The sequence below is a fragment of the Macrotis lagotis genome, chromosome 2 (assembly GCF_037893015.1).
Source record: "Macrotis lagotis isolate mMagLag1 chromosome 2, bilby.v1.9.chrom.fasta, whole genome shotgun sequence".
Lineage (NCBI taxonomy): Eukaryota > Metazoa > Chordata > Mammalia > Peramelemorphia > Peramelidae > Macrotis > Macrotis lagotis.
The window spans coordinates 313,970,891-313,995,333 of record NC_133659.1 but is presented as its reverse complement, the minus strand read 5'-3'; the positions used below and the strand labels follow the sequence as shown (position 1 = coordinate 313,995,333).

Below are 24,443 nucleotides of genomic sequence, written 5' to 3'. Positions count from 1 at the left end.
TGGGGATTTTTAACTTGTTCTTTTTCAATTTTTTTTAGTTGCATGTCCAATTCATCTCTTCTCTCTCTAAATTACTCATGGAAACATTTAGAGATATAAAATTTTCCCTAATACCTGCTTTGGCTGCATCCCACAAGTTTTGGTATGACATTTCATCATTATCATTGTCTTGAATGAAATTGTTGATTATTTCTACGATTTGTTGTTTGATTTTTGTAAGCTTTTGAATTTCACATTTTTCTGTCTCCCTCCCTTCCCCATTCCTCACAACAGTGAGTAATGTTTATTATATTTCCATATATTATATTCTTAATAATTGTTTATTGGATTTGTTTATTTTCAGTGATACTGAATTGCAGCAGGGTTACTGAATTGCATCTAAAATCTCAGGTCCCCTATCTCTCTTAAATCAGGCAGGTATTCGATTGCAATGCATAGACCAAAGGGCAAAGTAAAAGAGGGCTGATTTTTTTTTTTAAAAAATCAATTGCTTCCCTTCAAATATTACCCTACACCCATCATTATAGTTAGTCCTGAGTTAAAACATTTCTAGGGGGAAGATAACACCTTAACCACTAGTTCTTTCACTCGTAAGATAAAGAGGTGTGTCTCTTGACCTAGTTTGGGAGTGGATGAAGCTCTTTCCAAATAATGGCCTAATCAACCTGAACAGGCAAGAGGAAGAGATCTCTCTGATTGGCCTCCTTTCTTCTCCGTGGGCTGACTTTTAGGTCAGAGTCTTTGGAGTGACCTACAGTTATTTCCTATTTCAGTCCTCTTTGACAGAGATATCATCTTGGGCAGAGACACTCAAAGAAAGCACATCTGGAGGAGAGTAAAGATGCCTAGATATACGGTCCACGTCCGGGGGGAATGGCTGGCTGTGCCATGTCAGGATAGTGGCCTCACGATCATGTGGCTGGGCCGTGAAGCCGTCAGGAGGTATATGAAGAATAAGCCTGACAATGGGGGTTTTGCCTCCGTGGATGAAGTGAAGTTCTATGTGCGGAGATGTAAGGGGTTGGGTCTCCTGGATCACGACGACCTGTTAGAAGTTGCTTTAGAGGACAATGAATTTGTGGAAGTTGGTAAGTAGAGTCAATGGGGTTATAGATCTGAGTAGAAATAGAACATAAGTGGAGAAAGGAGGTGGCATCTCTCAACCCACCCTTCAGAGACAACTTCATGACTGGGAGATGAGAACGGGCTCATTGACTGAGAGGTCATCATGTTACAGATGTGGAAACAGGTCTAGAGAAGGGAAGGGACCTTGGAGGTTGCATATCTATTCCTACCTCTTCATTTTACAAAGAAACTGAGTCTTAGAGAGAAGAGGGATCTTAAAAGGTACCCAGTTCAACCCCTCATTTTACAGATGAGGAAAGTGAATAAGGAAAATGAGTCCTGGAAAGGAGTTTGATTTCCCTAACCTCCACAGTGCTCTTTAGAGAAGAGGCTTTTAAAGATCCCTTGCTGTCATTTAAGTGGTGCTTCTTGGGAAAAGAGTTGATCAAAGGAAAGGAATTTATTTTATTTTTTAAGGAATTATTTTAAGTCCTACTAACTATACCTTACTACCTATTTAACCCCCTACTTTCTTTTAAAAAATGTATTATTGAGGTCTATTGTTTGTATATCCCAGTCATTTCTAGGCAAAGTTCCTTTGTCCTTCCCTCTTCAGAGTCCACCTTCCTTTATAGTAAAGAAAAATGGCCATAGGGGTGATCACATTTAACAATGTATACAATCAATCCATCAGTCAATTTTGATTAAACACCCCCTATATGACAGGCCCAGTATAAGGTACATAGGAGCAATATGTGTGTTTAACACCATAAGTGACACGTTATTGGAGCTTGATAAATGTTTCCTAATTGATTAATTATATATTAGATGGATAGCTAGATAAATGACAGAGCTATATAGACAGACAGAGAAAGAGATACAACTAGACAGATTTAGATACAGAGGGAAGAAAGATACAGAGAGACAGAGAAAGGAAGAAATATAGATAGATAGATTTAGATACAAATAAAGATACAGAGAGACAGACAGGCACACACAGAGGGGGGGAGAGAGAGAATGAATTTAGTTGGGACTTGAAGATGTCAAGGAAGCTAGATGAGCATGGAGAGCATTCGAGGCTGGAGGATGGATAGGAAAAATGCCCATAATCTTGTTCGAGGGACAGTAAGAAGGTCAATTTTGTTACTGGTTCAAAGTATAAGAAGACTGGAAAACTGGGGAGGGGGAAGGAAGACCCATGGGGCAAGCTGAGAAACCTTGCCCAGTTGGGCTCAGGGAATACAGCATGAAGATACTATAAGAAAAGAAAATAATAATGATGATAATGATAATCATAGCAATAAAATCACCAAGCATCATTTAACACTGATTTTCAAATGATATATTGTGTCAGCTACATGTGCCTGATTATCTCATCTTTACTATCAGAGTCACCACCTCTCATCTACATGTCCCTGATTACCTTGTCTATTTGATTAGGCATGGGGGTTCTGTAGCCTGAGTGTATGCAGTTCTATGAGCACCTGTGTTCCCTAAATATATACCATTCTACTAAGCTTTCCACTGTTGCTATACATATTTGTGAGAAAATGAGCCCCAGCCTTATTGTTTGCTACTGTCCATACTATATTATTTCAGTAAACACCTTATTCTAATAAGGAGGGGAAAATGATGCAGCAACAGTTTCTAGCGTATGATTCAATTATTGATGAGAAATAGGCCATGTCTTGACTTTGCCATATTTTAACTTCTCGTTTCAGTGATAGAAGGGGATGTGATGTCTCCAGACTTCATTCCATCTCAACCAGAAGGATTTTACCTGTATCCTTTCCTGAGCATCATCTTATCTCTCTTTGCAACTATCATCACTCTGTTATTTACATGTTTCCTTTAACACGCTTTTTTCAGATACAGCAAATACCGTGAACCAGATAAGGTAGGATTTAAGCAGTGGACCTTCTGGTAGAGTCCACCAGGTGGTGCCATAGGGGCACTGGGTGTGGAATCAGATTGACTCATCTTATTGATTTCAAATCTAGCCTCAGACACTTCCTAGATGTATGACCCTGGACAAGTCATCTCACCCTATTTGCCTCAGTTCCCTCAGCTGTAAAGTGAGCTGGAGAAGGAAAGGACAAATCACTCCACTATCTTTGCCAAGAAAATCCCAAATGGATTCAGGTGTCCTGGAACCTTTCTTACTATTGATAGATAGTAAGGAAATTAGCCTTGACTTTAGGACATGAGCATGACCCAAAGAATTTAATATGCACCTTCCCGCCAGGGGCTGTACCATGCATGAGGGATACAAAGACCAAACCACAGTAATTCCTGTCCTCAAGGAACTCATATTCTACAATATGACATCTTGTAAATAAAAGACCATGAAATAGTTGTGGAACTGAATGTACACCCAGAAGGTTCCTGTAGCCACAAGAGAGATTTTGAGAAACTGCTAACTTTTGTTCTGCTTATCACAGTTTCGTTGCCCCTTCCATTCTCTATTTTGGAATCTCCAATTTTTTAAAATTAATTTTTATTAAAGATATTATTTGAGTTTTACAATTTTCCCCCCATCTTGCTTCCCTCCCCCACCCCTCCCCCCCCCACCCCCCACCCCCACCCCCCACAGAAAGCACTCTGGCAGTCTTTGTTTCCATGTTGTACCTTGATCCAAATTGGGTGTGATGAGAGAGAAATCATATCCTTAAAGAAGAGAAGTCTAAGGTGACAAGATCAGACAATAAGATATCTGTTTTTTTCCTAAATTAAAGGGAATAGTCCTTGAACTTTGTTCAAACTCCACAGCTCCTTTTCTGGATACAGATGGCACTCTCCTTTGCAGACAGCCCAAAATTGTTCCTGATTATTGCACTGATGGAATGAGCAAGTCCTTCAAGGTTGAACATCACTCCCATGTTGCTGTTAGGGTGTACAGTGTTTTTCTGGTTCAGCTCATCTCACTCAGCATCAGTTTATGCTAATCCCTCCAGGCTTCCCTGAAATCCCGTCCCTCCTGGTTTCCTAATAGAACAATAGTGGGAATCTCCAATTTTTAAAAGTGTGTGGTGACTTCACATTTCACATCAGTGGCAATTTCACCCCATGAAGTACCCACATTCAATTTTATATATTGGAATATCAGAATTTAGCATTGAAAGGGACCTCAGGGATCATATAGCCCAATCCAAATTGGAAATCTAACATATCGGACAAATAGTATCCCAGCCTCTACTTGCAGATTTTCAATGAAAAGGAAACCAGCACCTCTCAGGGTGACCTATTCCACCTGAAGAAGATTTTAATTACAGGGAACTTTATTAATCCTCAATTGATCTATTGGCCAACATCTACCTACAACTCCTAGTTCTGTCCCTTGGGGTCAAATGAAATAAATCTAATCCCTCTTCCCCATTGATAATCCTTGGAATACTTAAAAAGCAGTTATCACGTCCTCCCCTCCTTTCTTCTTCAGGCTAAATGTCCTTGATTCTGACACACTTAAATGCAGGGGTGAGCTGGTAAATTTAATTTTCAGGTCTCTGGAAACAGAACATATGCAAGACACACTTATATTTAATCTGCATTAGCAACATTTTCTCTATCACCTTAAAAAGTCCAGACTTGAATTTTGATTTGTAAGTTGATTATTTATATGGTATAAATGTTCATAATAAAATGTATTTATTTATGATCTTTAATTTATTTTTATTTTTCTCTAGTGACATGTGAAGATCATTTTTAACATTTATATTTAAATAATTTTAAGTTCCAATTTTCTCTCTCCTTCCCTCAACCACCGTCTTCCCTGGACCAGTAAGAAATTTGATATGGGTTACATGTTCAATCATGCAAAGCATATTACCATATTAGTCACCACATTGAAATTTAGCCAACTCCAGCACCCCTACCCTCTATTTATTTGGCTAAGGGCCTTCTCTATTTGTTTGCCCTTCTCTGTATACTCTCCAGCTTTTAATGGTGTCCACCTTAAACTATTGTCCTCAGAAGCTAAGACAACCCTTGAGGTGTGATCTGACCAGGGCAGAACACAGTGAAATTTATTCTAAAAGTATTCCTTATTCCAAAAAATAATTGCCTTTCAATGAAGCCCATTGGTTTTTTGGGGGGGACCCGCCATATCTTGCTCACTTATAGTGTCTCATTATACCCACTGAGTTCTTTCCTCACAAAAATCTACTTCTTTTGAACAGTATATCGCCTTAGATGGAGATAGTTTGACAACCGAAGATTTGGTCAGTTTAGGAAAAGGACTCTTCAAAATCAAGGTAAATAAATTGGGAAGGAGGAGATACCCTGCAATCATCATTGCTCCACCTTGGAAAAACATCCCAACCAAACTCCTTATCTACTGTTTCCTAGCTTACTCCAGAGGCTGAGAAGCGAGTACAGGACTCCAGGGAAGTCATCGAAAGTATCATAAGAGAAAAAACCGGTATCCATTCTCCTTTGGGACTTGAGATCTTATATAGTATTTATTTTTATTGAAATAATTATCTGTGAATAATATACTCTATGCTTTTTGTTTGTTTTTTCTTTGTAGTTGTTTATGGAATCACTACTGGATTTGGAAAATTTGCCAATACTGTCATCCCTCCCAATAAGCTAAAGTAGGTGGGAGACATTTTTTCTGAGTAATTTACTCAGATACTTTGTGAATTCATTTCATAATACTCCTAGACAACTTGGTGGCAGATTAAATTGAATAGGATTTGGGATTAGGAGATCATAAATTCAAATCTTGCCACAGATACTAACTATGTGACCCTGCCTCAATTTCTCCATCTTTAAAATAAGAGTAATAATAATAATAATAATAATGATAATAAAAGCTACCTTCCAGGATTGGTGTGAGGATAAAATGAGATAATATTTGAAAAACACAGTACAATGTCCGGCAAATAAGGGTTTAACAAATGACCTTTATCATTTTGATGAAATTTGTTAAATGATGAGACCCAGATTGATGTTTAAAAAGTCTTCCTTCCGCCCCCCTCCTCTCTTAGGGAACTTCAGCTCAATTTGGTGCGTTCCCATTCCTCAGGTAATGAGAAATTAAGTGAAATTGGGGGTTTTTTTTTGAGTGGCAGAAGGGTTGGGGTTGATTGGGAAAGCAAAATGTTTTCTCTATTGATATCTTCATAGGTGTTGGGAAGCCATTGATCCCAGAAAGATGCCGGATGCTCATGGCTCTGAGAATCAATGTCTTGGCCAAAGGATACAGTGGAATTTCCCTGGAAACTCTCAAACAAGTTATTGAAATGTTTAATGGTAATAACCTAGACCCAATGTGGGCTGGGAGTTTAATACAAAATAGAATGTTATCAAACTTGTCAATGGGATGATAATGGGAAGGATAGGAAGAAGGGGATCAAAAATGATTGAGAAAGGAGAAAGGAAATGGAAATCAGGGAGACGGTAACCAGAGATGGGCTCTATTTTTAGGTCAAAATACAGTCTATAAAGAAACTTTATTTTATGTTGAATATGAAGGCAGGAAGGTCTGATTTTGAATTCCACCTACTTGCTCTGTGATCCTGAACAAAGTCTCAGTTTCATCATCTGTAAAATGGAAGTGATAATAGAAACTCCCTTCAACAACAAGAATTATTGGGAGAATCAAAAGATATGAAGTATGTAAAATGCCTTGCAAATCTTAAGGGACTAAATAAATATGAGCTATTGTCATTATCAGTTTTACAAAGATAAGAATAAGTTACATAAGCTTTTAATGTTAGAACTTTAATCCCCATAGTCATAACATCTCTGAGCTAAAGTTAAACTTCGAGGCTATCTAGACCAATCTCTTGATTTTACAGATGAGGAAACCAAGGGCCTGGAAGGAATTACTGGATTTAAAAAAGTGACTGAGCCAGTTGGGGACATGTTTGTGATGCTGTTAACTTCCTTTGGGTGGAAAATGCTTAATATTTGTGTTAGGGAAATTCCACTGTGAAGCAACATTGAACACTCCCACAAAATGGACCAGGATTGTCCCATTTTCTAGGATTTCAACTGTATCATCTCTTTTTTACTGACCTGATTCAGCAATTGACAGTTATGTTCCTCTGACAACTTAGATTATATAGTCATCCCCAAATTGGGAGGGAACTCCAAGAACAGAAGTGGTGAAATGGGAAAAATAGGAGTTTCAGAATCAATGGACTAGGGTTCAATTCTGAATTTGTCACTTATGATCTATACACTCTCAAGGAAGTCGTTTTTCTGGGGCCTCAGTTACTTTATCTGTAAAATTATGCATGCCTCTAAGGTCCTTTCCAACCATGTTCAATAATTATCTCATTCAATCTCTACCTAAAACATGATTTCCTCTTACAAGTAACATTAGCCTGAACTTTAGTCTACTTAGTCTTGGTGTCCCAATTATAGGGTTGGAAATGAACTGACAAGCTGAATGACTATTCAACCTCTACATAGAAATCACTCATGCTGAAGTTTTCAGTACTTTCTGGGATAGCCTCCAATAATCTGAAAATGTAACCTCTATTAATTAACAAGACTAAGCCTTCACTAAGCTTTCTTCTACACAAGAGCCTTCAAATACTTTAAATATTATCATGATCACCATTCATTCTTCTGCTCTCCAGGCCAACCATTCCCAACACTTCCAACCAATCCCCTTAAAACATAATTTCAAGTCCCTCAACCATTCTGATTGATCTCCTTTGGTTTATTCTTACTTGTCAATGCATATTCTAAAATGTGATATTGAGGACCACAGGTTACCAGATCAAGGAGAGACCCCCCCCACCAGAGGTCATTTATCCCCAAGTTTCTCATTTTATAGAAAAGGAAACTGAGGCCTGGAGAGATGGAAAGATCAAAGATTCAAAGTTGAAAAGGACCTCTGAGGTCATCTAGTCCAATTCCCTCATTTTTATAGATGAGACAATTAAATCTCAAAGATATAAAATGATTTCCCCAAAGTCACAGAGATAATAAGTGGTAGAACAGTCCTAGTTTTATGACTTCTAATGCATAGATCTTTATAATATTTCACAGGGGATATAACCTATATCATCATCATCATTATTGTTATTATTATTAATCATACTGGCTCACCCAGACTCAGGATGTTTAGGTCTTACTCTCCATTGGGATTTTTCTGTTTGGATAGGAAGACTGCATGGTTACTGATTCCAGAGTCAGGGGAGCTGGGTTAAAATCCTACTGTTGATGGAGTAAGTGAAAAGAGTGCTAGATTTGGAGTCAGACAACCTCAACTCAAATCCTATCTCTGATAGTCACTATCAGTATGACCTTTGTCTAATTACTAAATTTCCCAGTCCTCAGTTTCCTCAGCTGTAAAACATAGGAACTGGACTAGATGACCTCAAAGGTCCTTCCCATTTTCCAATTTAGGAAGCTTACTAGCATGATCTTAGATAGAGCACCAAGTCCTAAGTCAGATCTTCCTGAGTTCAAATCTCACCCTAGATACTTACTAAGCTGTGTGACCCTGGGCAAGTCACTTCACCCTGTTAGCATCAGGTTTTCTCATCTGTAAAATAAACTGGAGAATGAAATGATAAATCTTCACCAAGAAATTCCCAAATGGAATCATAAAGAGTCAGATACTAAACAACAAAAAGATAGCCTTCAGCAAACTCCTTAATCTCCAAGTCCCTTGGTTTCTTCTTCTATAAAATAAGGGAGTTAGACTAAGTGTCCTCTGTGGTCTCTCTAAGCTTAAAATCTGTTATCTCATACTCTGGATTTTGCTGGAACCCAGTAGCTGCTCTTTGAAGTGGTAAATAATGCCAGATTTGGAGTGAAGTGAGACAGGTGGGGTTGAGGGACATGGAAGGAAAAGGGAGGGTCTCTCTATATCAGGAATAGTGTGATTAGAAGTCCATGCCATGTGCCCTTACAGTAGTTTGATTTTTTTTCTCTCTCCCTTAGCATCCTGCCTGCCTTACGTTCCAGAGAAAGGAACAGTTGGAGCCAGTGGAGACCTGGCCCCACTTTCTCACCTTGCCCTGGGTCTTATAGGAGAAGGGAAGATGTGGTCTCCAAAGAGTGGCTGGGCCGATGCCAAATATGTAAGGAATCTCTGGGTGTGTCCAGATTTTGCCTAATGCATATCTGTGAAGTCAGATCTGACCTAATTCAGATTGTCCCTCTAAGGCAAAGGATTGGATCCTGTTGGGAAATTTAAATTGCGTTAGCAGGATTCCTGATACTACCTCCTATAGAGCTACCATGCCTGGGAGACAGTCTCTGCTCAGGCATAGCCAGATTAAGGTGGACCTGGTTTCTAATCCCACCTCAGATCACTCGACCTCAGTTTCCATATCTGCAAAAATGATGAGGTTGGACTAGATGGTTTCTAAGTTTCCTTCCAGTTTTAAAATCTATGATCTTATGACTTTCTTGTTTGATGCTGTTACTGTTCCATTGAGTCTAACTCTCTATAGCCCCATTTGAGTTTTTCTTGGCAAAGATACAGGAGTAGTTTGCTATTTCCTTTTCCAGCTCATTGTAACAGATGAGGACACTGAGACAAACAGGGCACAGTGACTTGCCTCTAGTGTCTGAAGCCAGATTTGAACTCAGGAAGTTGATTCTTCCTGATGTCAGACAGACCCAGAACTTAGCTACCCCATGGTGGATGTTACAAAAATGCAATGTGGCATTAATCATTTTGTCCTTATCTCAGGTGTGTGTGTGTGTGTGTGCTGGACAGAAGGAGGGACATTTCAAAATCTCAAAATCCAAATCACTAATCAGAGTAGATGCTTAATATTAACTGAAAATTAACTTAGAAAGAAGAGAAATCAAGGGTATGACCAGTCTATAGGGTAGATAATTGGTCCCTGGGCAATTATGAAAGTCTAGAATTTTAGAGGAAGGATCTTCATAGAGGACATGTCATCAATGAACAGAACAGATGATTAATAATGGTTGGCTAAATTAGTTTAGAAAAAAGTACTCAAGGTAAGGGTAGTTTCCACGGTGGATAGTTGCTCTCTTAGCAGTTCTGAAAGCTGAGAGTTTTAAAAGTGGAAGAGGCTTCAAAGACCAAGTTCAATCCAACCTCAGACACTAGCTGTGTGACCTTGGGCAAGTCACTTCACCCTGATTGCCTTCATATCCAGGGTCATCTGAGTCATCCTGATTGATATCTTTCCACTGGACCTAGATGATTTTGGAGGAGAAAGTGAGGCTGGTGACTTAGCACAGCCCCCCCTCACTCAAATCCAATTCACGTACTTGTCATGGCATCACCTCCCTAATGCCATGGTCTTCTTCGAAAATGAAGAACAATTCACCCATGATGGTAATTCCCTCTTAAAGATCACCCATGTGTGATTATCTTTCTTTTGTTTAAAGATCTCTAGTAACAAGGAATCCAGTAATTCCAAGGTCTCCCTCTAGACAGAATAAGGAGCAGCCATCTCTGAACAGCCCTAATTGTTAGGAAGTATTTTTCTTACTTTGGATTGAAATCAGGTTTTCTGCCCCCCTTTCCATTGCTTCTAGTTCTGACTTCTGGGACTAAGAAAAAAAAAGAAAACAAAAGAATTCCTGTCTCTTTCCCATATAACAGTTTTCAGATTCTTGAAGATAGCTGGATGAACCTTTTCATTTTTTTCACTGAATAAACTCCTTTTATTCCTTCCCACGACATCTTATTTTGTAGCCTTGTGCCACTCCTACTCATGTTCCTCACTTAAGGGGAAGGGTTTGAAGCCTCTTCTTTGATTCTTCTTCTAATGCGACACCCACAATCCTAGGTTCAGCAACTGGTCACCTAGGCTCTCTACTTAGGTGATCAAACCTTTGGTCCAAAGTGCTGAAAATTAGATGCTGATAGTACCCTCAGCAACACAAAAACAAACTTAAAAGTGAAGCAATAATTAGTTAAAAGAGGAAGCTACTAAATAACAGCTCCACACTCCAGTTCAGCCTCTTTGTATTCCAGTCTTTGTCTCTATTTTCTTCAGTTTGATTTAGATTTAAAAGTTGGCATGTGAGTGTATTTTGTGATGCTTATTATCTCAGGCAGAAAAGAATAGTAGTTATGGCTTTAGTATTTTATGCTATGAGATGCAGAATTAGCTAGGCAACAAGCAATTTATAGGTGGGGCCACGTATAGAGCACTGGGTTCGGAATCAGGAAAACTCCTCTTCATGAGTTCAGATCCAACCTGAGACACTTACTAGATGTGTGACCCTGAACAAGTCATTTGATACTGTTTGTCTCAGTTTACTCATCTATAAAATGAACCAGAGAAGGAAATGGTAAACCAAGTCAGGATCTTTGCCAAAAAAACCCCAAATTGGGTCACAAAGAGTCAGACACAACTGAAACTACTGAACAACAACAAAAACCAAAGGCAGGATGGGTTGGAAAAGGGATAAGCCTGGAGCTGGAAATGCCAATCCACACAGCTGTCCTGACATCTGAAGATGCCTTTACTAACACAAACACGGGTATGGAATAAGATTATTTCTGAAATCTCTTCATGTCTTATCAATCACTGTGCAGGTCCTGGAAGCCCATGGATTGAAACCAGTCATTTTGAAGCCAAAAGAGGTAATGTATTTTAAAGGTACCATTTGGAAAAAATCAATAGTTTATAATCCCACCTCCTATCCCTGTCATACTCATTTCTAATATGGGAATACCATCAGCTCCCAGGGTGGTTGTGAAGATAAAATGAAACAATACTAGTTGGATAGTTCTCCAACTATTAAGTATCAGAGCCAGGACCCAAACCAGAGTATTATGGTCATTGATCTACAGCTGGGAAGAACCTCAGAGAAAATCTAATCTAGTCCCCTAACTTTACAGATAAGTAAATTGACACTAAAGACATTAAATGATGTGACCAGGGTCACCCAACTAGGAAGGGTTGGAACAGGAATTTCAGTGCAGGTATTCTTAAAATATCTTGCCTCTCTTGTACTAGTGGGGCAGGTAAGTAGGTGGTACAGTGGTGTGACCTTAGACAAGTCACTTCATCCTGTTTGCCTCAGTTTCCTTGTCTGTTAAGTGAGTTGGAGAAGGAAATGGCAAACCATTCCAGTGTCTTTGTCAATAAATTCCTAAATAGGGGTCCCAAAGCGTTGAACATGGCTAATTGACCAAAAAAAAATTTCTAACAATAGTTAATTGTTCTATGCTAGTAGAAAAATCGACGAACTAAAATGATCATTGACTCAGAATTGGAAAGGACCTTGGGAGTCATCTAGTCCAACCACTTTATTTTTTTGGATGAGAAAGTTAAGACTTAGGGAGATTATTTAACTTGCCCAAATTGCACAGGCAGAAAATGGAAGAATCGGGATTTGAACCCAGGATCCCTCCAACTCCAAATTTGGATACTTTCCACTATATATCCCACTATATGGGTTCATGTGTCTCTCTCCCAAGGGTCTGGCTCTCATCAATGGGACCCAAATGATCACATCCCTGGGCTGTGAAGCAGTTGAAAGAGCAAGTGCCATTGCAAGACAAGCTGACATTGTGGCCGCATTGACCTTGGAAGTGTTGAAGGGTACCACCAAAGCTTTTGATACAGGTTGGTATTAGTGCTGCCTTCTCTAGTAACTGGACCAGTCAATAGGAAGTGGATGATTCCGGAATCACTGGTGAAGACAGCATTAGGTGGAGAAAGACCCAAGTTCCCCAGACTGTGAAGGGGATATTCTGGGTAAATATGGATTTTTTTTTGTCACCAAATCCCCAAACCGAAACCAGGAAATCTGGCATTGCCACCCTACCACCTGTGTGACCTTGGCCAAATCACTTAACCTCCTTAGGTCTTTGTTTCTTTATCTGTAAAATGAAGGGACTGCACTAGAAAGTCTCCAAAGTCCCTTTTAAAAATCTTACATTTATGTTAAACACCTAACCTCCTTAGACCTCTGTTTCCTCATCTGTAAAGTTAGATTTGGGTCCCTTGAGCCCTAGAGCTCTAAGTCCATGATTCTTTTGTTCGATGAATTTAAGAAAGATGAAAGGAAGTATAAACAGGGAGATTTGTTAGTCTCATGAGGAGGTAAACATTTGTGCTTGGTTAGATCAGGTCCCATCTTCCTTATGGAAAAGAAAAGAGAACAGACAGAACAACCCATGAGCTCTCTCCTTGAGAAATTGCACCTCCCCCACTATTTCTCCTTCTCTGCCCGTGACCAGAGGGTCTTGGATTTTGCTTACTCTGGAATATTGATGCATTAGCAAAAGGTTTCATCTCCTTTTGTCTTTCCTAACATTTATTCCAACAAGTTTTTATTAAGTGTAAAAGTGTTGTGTTAAGGGGAAAAAGGATAAAATAAAAAGTCAAAATTGTGCCTACCTTCAGGTACTTATATATTCCTAGGGGAGTATACCATCAACGAATTGATTAATCATCAAAACTGTTTGCCAATCACTGTCCTGGATGCTGGGGGAAACAAAGATAAAATGTGGAAAAATATAAGTAGATGTAATATAAATATAGATATAAATATAAAATGTGGAAATAATAAGGAGTTTATATTCTGAAGAGAAACTAGATACACATTATTATGGATATATAAAATGTTTTCAAGGTAATTTTTGTGTGTATATATGAAAGAGGGAAGATCAGGCAATCTTCATTTAAGAGAAGGAAGTATGACTAAAGCTAGAAATTCTAAGAAAATCCTTTCATGAGAAAGATATGTATTCAAAACCAGGAGCTAGCCTGCCCCCAAACTACTTCTTAGAGATGGCCGCTGAGCTGAGCCTTTCGGTTTCCAAGAGGCTAGGGTGATGAGAGTCTGGAGATGTGAGCCTGGAACAATGGATTGGAGCCCGATAGAGACTTTTGTATTTTATCCATAGGCTATAGGGGGCTGATGACATTTCTTGAGTAATAAATGGCATGGGCAGAGCTGTGCCCGGGGAATATCAATATGGCCCCTGTGTGAAGGATGGCTTATAGAAGGGGGAGGCTAAGGACACGAAGGTCAGGTAGAGATTACTGCAATAGGCAAGACAAGAAGAAATGAGCCCTGCACTTGCTTGGTGGTCCTTTGAGAGAGAGCAGGGGGTAGATCTGAGAGATGGAGCTGTGAGTAGAGGTGGTCCTGTGTTAGTTGAATGTAAGAAATGAAGTAGAATTGAAAAAAAAATAAGCAACTAATTAGATATGTGAGGTGAGGAATGAGCTGAAGATCACCCTCAGGTGTGATTGTGGGTGACTGTAAAAATGATGTCACCTTCCAGTAGAAAACAATGCTGTCCTTGCTGACCTTGGGCAATCTATATCTCATTTGTTGCTCTCTTGGAAACAGAATTAAGATGGAGACTAAGTGAGGGGGGACTGGTGGTGGGTATCCTTACATCCTCTTGTCTTTTTGCCAAAGACATGTTTGTTTAGGGATGGGATAATCAATTAGGCAATCAACAAAAAACTTAATAAGTGCAAGACATTGTACCAAGTGATAAAGATACAAAAAAAACACAAAAGACAGTTCTGACCTCAAGGAACTTAAAATCTAATGGGGGTGACAACCAATATGTACAAAAATAGGATAAATAGGAAATAATGAACAGAGAGAAGGGAGTAGAATGAAGGTAAGATGGGTAGAAGATGGGATTTTAATTGGACCCTGATGGAAATCAGGAAAGCCAGGAGACAGAGATGAGGAGGAAAAATATTCCCAGCATGGTGAACAGCTACAGATCTGTGATTTCATTTGTATACGGAATCCTTGGGTAAGGAAGCCTCTGGGACCTTAGGGGAAAACCATCACACCTTCCCGTAAAGCATGCCTTGGCAAATGTCAGAGAACATTATTTTAACTAATATTAATATTATTAATTATATTAATTATTATTATTAATGAATCTCCATATAACAAGCTGTAATTATGATGGCACTTTTTTCAATTAGTATAATTTAAATAGTAAAATTCAATTGATCAGACTCTTTTTTTCCACACTATCTGGGCTTTCGAGCATCAGGTCTTGGACTCACCCCAGGATTTCTGTCTATGTATCCTAAATTCTTTATATTATGGCAGGGCAATGAGTCTGACCCAGTAGAGCCATTCTCCCACTCTGAAGGAAGAAGGTCTTAGGGCATTTTATCTTCTTAATTACAGATATCCATGCTGTGCGTCCTCACCGTGGGCAAATTGAAGTTGCCTTCCGGTTTCGATCCCTGTTGGATTCTGACCACCACCCGTCAGAAATAGCAGGTGGGATATTCTCTTGGAGTAAATGTTTGTCTAGCTAGATGTTGGAATCCAGGAAGAACATTGGTATATCAGGATACGTCTTGTACTGTCTTATACTTTCTTTCCCTCTTGCAGAAAGCCACAGATTTTGTGAGCGAGTACAAGATGCCTACACAATGCGCTGCTGCCCACAGGTGAACCTAACATATTTTCTGGAAACTTGAAAAAAAAGAGAGTGATTGGGAAAAGAACAAAAAAAATGTGTTACAGTTCCTTCCTTTTGTCATAGCTTATTCTGAATGGCTAACTCGAATTATTAGGGAGATTTTACTTAGGTACAGTGAAATCTAATACTGTATAATGTCAAGGGGTCATAGATCTATAGCTAACAATATCTTAGAGGACATTTCTTGTTTGTCCTTTGATCTCAAAGGGGACCAATGACATTAAGATGGTGATGCCATGACATGCAGGTAAATTGTACTTGAATGGGGAGAGGAGACCTGTGCAAAGTCACCAGCCCTACTTTCTCCTCTGGAACCATCTGGGTTCAGGGGCTAGATAAGGACCAGGATGATGGAGATGGCTCTGGGCACAGTGGGAGAACTTGGCCTTTTTAATCTGAGGTCTTTCCCAGGTCTCAGTTTGTCTGAGGATGGGAAATACTCATCCAGGGATTAAGTCTAGGTAAGAACCGAGGCAAAAGATGGCCTAGTTTGTCTTCCCAAAAGAATCAATCATGGAGGCAAGGAGACCTTCAGAGTTTCTCACCAGAACAGAAAACAATTGCTTTTTGTACCCATTTAGACTCTCTTAGAAGTCAAAGAATCATGAAATCACATGGTTAATTCTGGAGGGATTTTTGATGCCTAGGAATTGTAACATGGATTTAGACTTGAAAGGGACATCAGAGACTTCTAATCCAACTCTCCCATTTTACAAATGGGGAAACTGAGTCCCATAGGAGAGTGACTTGCCAAAACCACACAGGTATGCTGTCAGAGGAAGAATTTGAACCTAAATCCAATAATCAATACCCTCTGCAAATGACAACGCCTCTGACAAAAATAATTCCCAGTTCTTTCAATTGGTCCTTACATGGGCATGATTTTGAGAAATTATTCCTTCCTCTGACCTTAGTAACATTGTTGTTGAGTATTTTGGGATTTTTTTTTGTGGGGGGGGAGTGTTTACCTAAATACTTTTCCTACTCATATTTCTCATTTTATCAGTGAAGGCATGTTTTCATTTCCTTGTTCAAAATATCTTCAAGCTAAAGCGTTGATTGATTTGTTCTAATAGCTTTGTGTCCTCATTCTTTACACCTCCACTAAGGCTCATTAAAAGACTGCTTGCCTTGCCCATCTAATTGAGAAAGTGACTGATCCTTCCAGGAAGAGAATGGAATCTTTTAATTTCTGGGAAATAATAACTTATCTTTTCCATTTGTCAATTCAAATGTATTGTTTCCATATGAATGCTATCTGATTAGTATTGTGATTCTTCAAAAAGAAAACCCCTCAAAATAGATTAAAAGACAAATAATCAAGAATAGCTTCTTTTAGGAAAGCAATCCATGCCATACAACAAAATTCAGTTTAACTATGAAACTCCTTGGCAGATTGAGAAGATGAGACCAAGTCACTTCTAGTCTATCATTAATTAAGAGGTATTGGATTTTTATAGAAATAAGTTGTCTTACAAATGCATGTTGGTTAGGAATGTTTGTTGGCATAATGCAGGGAGAGAGGCAATGGGATCCAGGGACCATAGGGATGGCCTCAGAGTCCAGAGGACTCAGGTTTGACATATGGAGAGACAGAGACAGAGAGACACTGACATACCCACAACATAGAGATAGAAAGGGACAGACAGAGAGAAGAAGGAAGGGAATAGTGAAAGGAAGGAAAGAAAGGTGGAAAAGAATGAGAAAGAAAAAGGGAGAAGCAAAGGAAGGAATGAAGGAAAGGAACAAAGGAAGGAGGGGAAAGAAAGGAAGGAAGCAAGGAAGGAAATTGGGGGGGGGAGAAAGAGAGACAGAGAGAGAGAGAGAGAGAGAGAGAGAGAGAGAGAGAGAGAGAGAGAGGAATTCCTGCTCTTAAGGAGCTTACATTCCACTGGGAGAGTCAGTCAATGAACCTATTAAGCAGTTTGACAAGAGATTCAACTAGAGAAGCTAGGGCATGAAACTGGAGAACTATCTGTGATTATTTGAAGAGGGAAGGAGTGAAGGGGAAGGATTGAAGAAATCAACACTCCCCCTGGAGTGGGCACATCAATTGAATCTGGTAGAAAATGAAGATTTTCAAAAATGGAAATGAAGAGTCTATTTAGGTTGGAACCAGATTGTGAAGGTTTTCCAGTGCCATCCTGAGTAGTTTATTTAAATACAAAAGGGAACCATTCTCTGTTGTTGAGTACAGGAATGACATGGTCATAAGAGGAGAGGCACAAGGACTTCCTTGAAGGCAAGATTACATTTATAAGAGATACTTTTTTTTTAGATGTGGGATCAAAGATGACTCCACCTTAAACAATCACTTTTTTGCTAGTATTCTGGCAAGGTACTTGTGGATTTATTAAATAAATTGAATCATTTTCAAATTGCAATTATGTCATGATTCCCACTGGCTAACCTTCATTACAAAGACTCAGATTTTCTGTCTTCTCCCTTCAGATTTTCCTAGAGTACTCTGCCTTGGTCTACCCTCTCCCTCATTTCAGTCTTATTGGTATACATGCCATAGCTCTCTTCTTACACTGTTAGACTCTTTGAGTCTAAGGACTGTATCATTCCCCCCACTTTGGTTTTTTCAGTGTCTAGCTCAGGACTCATAATAGGTGCTTCATTTTTTAATTTAATTTTTAATTTAGTATTTTATCTTCCCAATAACATGTAAAAATAATTTTCAACATATATTTTCAAATTTTAGTTCCAAATTCTCTCCTTCCTTCCTCCCCTTCACAGAGAAGGCAAGCAGTGGGATATAGGCAAAATGAGGGCTTAATGACTGAATTATTTTTGGGGGGGAGTTTTGAAATATCTTCAGGAATTCTGGGTTGCGGGGGGGGGGTGTGGGAATTCTATTTGAGCCAGTTGGTCCTAATTCCAAGGTTTGTTTCTTCTAGGTCCATGGTGTGGTGAATGACACAATAGCCTTTGTGAAGGACATCATCATGATAGAAATTAATAGTGCAACAGATAACCCTGTATCCTTTGTTGGCTCGTTGGCTCTAGGGAGTCTTGGCTTTGGGGAAAGTATTTGATGTATATCTTGAAATAAAAGAGGCACCTTAGTCCAGTGGATAGAGAGGCACCCTGAGTCAAGAGAACTTGGCTTCAAGTCTTGCCTGTTATGTGTGCTAACTTTGTCACCTTGGGCAAGCCCCTTAATCTGTGTCTGCCTCAGTTTCCTCAACTGTAAAATGGGGACAATAACAGAACCTACTTCATAGAGCTGCTGTGAGGATGAGATGAGATCATATTTGTAAAGTGCTTAGCACAGTGTCTGCAGATAGTAGGCTCTATAAATGTTAACTATTGTAGTAGTAGTGGTAATAGTACAGGAGCCAGTAAAAGTAGCAATAGGAATAGGAGAAGAGGTGGTAGAAGTAGTGGTGGTGGTGGTGGTAGTAGTAGAAGTGGTGATGGTGGTGGTAGTAGTCATAGTAGTTGGAAGAGAAGGAGGGACAGTGGTGGTGGTAGTAGAGATAGGAGTAGGAGTAGGAATAGTTATCATTGTCATTGTCAGAAGTGGGATTTGAACCAAGATCTTCCTGGTTCTGAGTCCATTATGACATAATGCCTCCTGTATCATGGTGCCTCTCTATAGAAAAGACAGGAATTTCATCATTAAAAGAGACTCCCACATGAGAAAGCACCTTCTACTCATGCAGGGAGGACACTTTCTGAAACTTTATCTTAGAGAACAGTGTGGGGCACTGCCACACAGTCAGCATGTATCAGGGACAGGATTTGAACTCAGGTCTTGGGCCTCTGAGGTCAGGTCTCTATCCATACCTCAGAGACCATCTAGTGTAGCACCCTGCGCCTCTCTAACAATATCCCCTGACAAGAAAACCTCCTTTATTTTTTGGAGGCAGTCAGGGTTAAGTGACTTACCTAGGGTCACACAGCTAGTAAGTATCTGAGGTCACATTTGAACTCAGGTCCTCCAATGCTGCTCTATCCACTGGGCCTCCCAGATACCCCTGAAATCTATTACTTGGGAAGGCTCTAATACTTATTATTCTTTTCAACAAGCCAGAAATCTACCTCCTTCCAATTTCCATCCATTTTTCATAGTGAGAATCAGGGGAATGCATAGGAGGGCCAGCTGGGTCCCCATGTCTTTAACATGTCCTAACTTATAACCCTAATGTCTTGATTGATGGTCCCAGCACTCACCATTATGGGATCTGCAGGTCATGAGATGAAGACTGGAACGAGTCTGGCTGCAGCTGCTGCTCATGGAACAAATGAATTTAAGGCTTTTTTTTTTCCAGAGATGCTCTGATGTGTTTAACAAAAGGCCATTAGTACCAGTTTTGAGCATGATTTCTCTGGCTATTTTTTTTAAATCACTTAATATTTTCTCCTGAGGCTTGATTTCTAAAACAGACTTTAGCTGATTCAGAGTGTAGGTGGTTTTCAGCTTGTATGGAAAATGGCAAGGGAAGTCTCTAATTCTTGTACAAAAGGGGCATTCTGCTTGCCTCGGTGGTGTAGAATTTCTGCTCTGGGGCCCATTTTTCATCTTGGACACACAAGGGACTGTGAGAGAAATTCTGTAAAATGTTCTGTGGTGGCCTAGGTTCCTAGGAGTCAGCCAGCCATCCCACTGGCAGAAATCTTTTTGGGAAACAGTGCAGGCTTTGGGAAAAGGGCAATCCCCTGAGTAGCCCAAGCTCTCTCTTTTCTCTCTCTTCTCTCTTTCTGTCTCTCTGTCTCTCTGTCTCTCTGTCTCTCTGTCTCTCTCTGTTTCTCTCTGTCTCTCTCTCTGTCTCTCTCTGTCTTTCTGTCTCTCTCTCTGTCTCTCTGTCTCTCTCTCTCTGTCTCTCTCTCTCTCTCACCTTCCATCTCTTTCTCTTTTTCTCTCTTTTCTTCCCTCCCTCCCCCTCTCCCACTCCTTTTCCCTCTATCTCTTTGTCTCTTAATTTAGTGTTCATGAAAAAGTGCATGAAAAAGGCCACTCCAGAGCTAAAATCCTCTGTTTATCCCAAGCTCAGGCTAGTGAAGGTCCAGCCAGCACCTGTCTGAGTTCTTCTGAAAGGCTCTGCCATATTCTACCTTCCCTGGGGCTTCCAGTGCCTCCCCTGGAAGGAAGAAGAAGAAGGTTTAATGTCCTATTTAATTGTATAGCTGGAATTGCCAACTTATACCCAGGCTGATGGCTCAGATCATTCCCAGGGGAGATATGCATTAAGCTAGACTGGAGCCCTTAACTTGCTTCCAATGTCCTAATAACTCACTTCTAGCTCTACCTTATCAGCCAGTCAACAATCATTTATTAAGTACCTATTTACTGTTTGCCAAGCTTTGGGTGAGACCCTGGAGAGAGAAAGAAAAATGGAGCAGACCCTGCCCTTAAGGCATTTACACTCTAGTCCCAGCTTCCCAAACTTATTACTAGTGACTCCCCTCCAACAGTTCTCCCTTGCTACCAAAATGACCTTCTCAGAGGTCCTCCTACATTAACCCTCCATCTCCACCCTGCCCAGAATGCTCTCCCACCTCAACCCCTCATCTTTTGGAATCCCTGATTCTCTTCAAGACTCAACTCAACATTCCTTCTAAAGGAAACCTCTTCTGATACCCTTGCACCTGTAGGGGGGCAAATTGTCTCCCACCTTTAGATTGTAGTCTTCTTAGGAGTGAGAATGCTCATAACCATTCTGGGGGTGGGTAGGTGCTATTATTACTTCCATTTTATAGTTGAGGAAATTGAGTCTGACAAAGATGAAGTAACTTGCCCAGGTCACAAAGCTAGCAAGATTTGAACTTGGGTCTTCCCAACTTCATGCCCATAGCCACTCTGCCTTGGTAGGAACTTAATCAATGTTGACTGACTAATTAAAGGATCAAATGAAGTAAACTGTGAACTTCCTTCCAGTTTTCGGCCTGTGATCTTCCTAAGATTGACCATGGACCAAAAACCATTCTGGTTGTTTTAGCTACCAAAAGCCCTGCCCTTAAGGAACGTACCTTCTCCTAGAGGGAAACAGTATGTAAATATGAACAAAATATGGGCAAAGCTACATCTTTGCCTCTGAATCCTTGTCTTCCTTCAAGGCTTAGCTCTCCAAGAAGCCATCCCTGATTCTTACCAGTTGTTAGTACTCTCCCCTTCCTCAGTTTATGACTGGACAGGCTCAAGGTCCACACAATCTTTCACACTGACCCAAAAGATCTCTATTATTTTTTTTGGCTTAATACTCCCTCCCATAAGGAGCATACTATGGGGAATATGAATTCTCTATAGCTTGTATCTATAGATAAGACATACACAAGACAAGTAAAGGTAGAATAATTTGAGCTCTTGAGATTGGAAGGCAGAGTGAGATAAGGGAGACGATGACCCCTGAACTAAGCCTAGAAGAAGATTGCCAATTCCCAAAAGCCAAGATTAAAAAATAAAAGTGAATTCCAGGCAGGGGCAGAGGGGCGGGGGATAGAGATGGCAACCTGTACAGATATATGCATGTTTGTATGAATGAATGAATGATTGAGTGAAACAACCATCTATTAAGTCTTTACTGTGTACAAAGCAATATGTTTAGTACTGGGATCAAATTTAGAAAAATTAGGACAATCCCTCCCAGGCAGCTTTCATTCTGATGGAGCAGACCACACATAGAGGAGAGGTTTCAGCTGTAAGTCAGATGGTAAGGAAGTATGGTCCTTAGGATAAATGCAGAGCCAATGGTGATGCCTCATGTTTCATGTCTTTTCCATTGATTAAATTGTACCCTCTCTAATGCTGAACCATTTGACAAAGCCAAAGACTTGATGCTAAGTCCCAGGAACAGTTAGTTATTCAATCTGACTTTTTAGTGGTTGCCAAATATTTATTAAACATTCTTTTGCTCAATAGATGCTTTGCATGAGAGACCAGGGATTAAAAAAATATTCAAATGCACTCTTTGACTTGGTATTTTTAGGCTTAAATGTAAAGTGGGTGGTCTGGCAATTATGTCATGAAAGCAGCCATCCTTGGATTGCTAGAGGAAAATTTTTTTCTCTGAACTGAAGGAAAGTAGATGTGTGAGATCTTAGTTCCTACATCTACCTAGGAAATGGATATGGGGAAGCCAACAGGAGCAGCCTTGAGAATGGGTTAACATGGTCAGTTATTCTAATACTCTTGCTTGGGGTTTATCTGGATGTTTCTCTTGACCCAATGGAGAAATAATATGAAATGGAACTGCCATTCTACAGTCATGAAATTAGGCATGGAGAATTTTGTGAATAGTATCAACTTATGAATGGTGGTAAAAATGATCATTTTACTTCCTTTTGTCACATGAGATAATATTTGTAAAGGTCTTAGCACATAGAATATGTCATCTAAATGCTTATTTTTTTCCCTTCCTCCTAAAATAAGAAAAATAAAAAATTCCAAGAATCATTCAGGTATGTCTACTGGCAAAAATAAGCATTTAATAATTCTTATAGATTGATTATCTGAACCTGTGATTTCATCAGTGGAGGAGACTCTCAGTGTGGCATCTCCCTTCACCAGTGCAGGTTAATGACTAGCCTGTCATTCAGTTGGTCAAGTGCTTACTAGCTGCCCTGAGGGTGCAAAGACAGGTAACATGACAGCCCTTGCTATCAAAGTAGTCCCATTCTATTGCAACGTAAAGTCTTCCAAAGGCCCTAATAGTAATGGTAGCTTATGGATAGGTGGCACTTTGAGTTAGAAAGAGCTTTGATGGACATGATCTCATTTCCCATGAGATCCTGGGAAAGTCACTGATCTTTGGGGGCTTCAGTTTCTTTGATTATAAAATGAAGTTGAACCGTATAGCTTCTGGGGTCACTGTCAGTTCTAGATCCTCTGGACCTACATGCTACAATTACAGATAAGAAAACAGTGACTTTTCCAGGGTCCTACAGGGACCATCTTGGGGTGGGGTGCAGGGCTGGAAGTATCAAATATCAGGTTTGAGAAATATTTCTAATGGGAAGGGTGGAATTGGCATTGTGGCCCACTCATCCATGAATCAATTCTTGGTTCTGGCTCACACATAGTTTGTGGCATCTGGGTTTTTGAGAAGCAGTGCGGCCAAGTGAGTAGAGGGATAGTCTTGGAGTCAGGAGAACCTGGGTTCAAATCTCAACTCTGAAACTGTGAACTATGTGGTCCCAGGCAATTCAATTCTCTTTATCTCTCTGACCCTCTGATTCCTTATGTTTAACATGGATATAATAATGCTTCATAAGAGAATGCACATAAAATTTTCTAGAAACAAAGAACCTTGAATTGAAAGAACCATTGAATCCAACTGTATCATTTTATGGCAGAAGAAACTGAGACCTGAGGAGATATGACTTGTCCAAGATCACACAGTCAGTAAATAAGAAAGGCAGGTTTTGAACCTAGATCCTCAGAGAACAATCTCAGTGTTCTTTACGTTATACCTTACTTAGCAAGCTATGAAGGACTAGGTAAGAGGCAGCTCTTATTATTGATTGCAGAGAGGCCACTGTGATATAATGAAGAGAAAGATGACCTCAGAATCTAAAAGATCAGGGTTCACTCTTTCCTCCAGTGTTCACTGGCCGTGACTTTCTGTACATCATTTCTTTTCTAGGTGCCCTATAAGACTATGATTTGTAGAATGGTAGTTGGCTTGGCTTGGTCAAAGGCCTTCATGGGAAGCTCTCTACACTTATTAAATTTTAGGATCAGTCCAAAATTAAGACTGATGTCATTCTTTGCTCCAATTGTAATAATAATTGTAAATATAGTAAATGTATATACTATAAATAAGTGTAAACAGTACATATAGAAATATTTTTATAATTTTATAATATTAAATAGAATTTAATTTATATTTTATAAATATTAAATTTAACATTTATAATGTTAAATATATTCATTAATTTTAATAATATTAATGTATACACATAAATAAATATGTCTGTATATTTTCTCACTAGAAATCTGCAAGAACCCTAGGAGGTAAGGTCTATTATCCCCATTTAGCAGATAGGC

At 39.6% G+C, this 24,443-nt stretch overlaps 1 protein-coding gene across 1 annotated transcript in view; it reads left to right on the top strand.

The window, feature by feature from the left end:
- Positions 1 to 535: 535 nt before the first annotated feature.
- HAL (histidine ammonia-lyase) overlaps positions 536 to 24,443 on the top strand; it is a 36,656-nt gene continuing 12,748 nt past the window's right edge. Inside the window, exons 1-14 of the mRNA XM_074226622.1 lie at positions 536 to 1,088; positions 2,787 to 2,847; positions 2,935 to 2,962; positions 5,241 to 5,315; positions 5,410 to 5,482; positions 5,591 to 5,657; positions 6,054 to 6,091; positions 6,193 to 6,318; positions 8,971 to 9,110; positions 11,561 to 11,608; positions 12,449 to 12,596; positions 15,148 to 15,243; positions 15,358 to 15,416; positions 18,352 to 18,432. Coding sequence (XP_074082723.1) covers positions 842 to 1,088; positions 2,787 to 2,847; positions 2,935 to 2,962; positions 5,241 to 5,315; positions 5,410 to 5,482; positions 5,591 to 5,657; positions 6,054 to 6,091; positions 6,193 to 6,318; positions 8,971 to 9,110; positions 11,561 to 11,608; positions 12,449 to 12,596; positions 15,148 to 15,243; positions 15,358 to 15,416; positions 18,352 to 18,432 — 1,287 coding nt within the window. The 5' untranslated portion in view covers positions 536 to 841. The remainder of the gene's footprint in view (positions 1,089 to 2,786; positions 2,848 to 2,934; positions 2,963 to 5,240; positions 5,316 to 5,409; positions 5,483 to 5,590; positions 5,658 to 6,053; positions 6,092 to 6,192; positions 6,319 to 8,970; positions 9,111 to 11,560; positions 11,609 to 12,448; positions 12,597 to 15,147; positions 15,244 to 15,357; positions 15,417 to 18,351; positions 18,433 to 24,443) is intronic.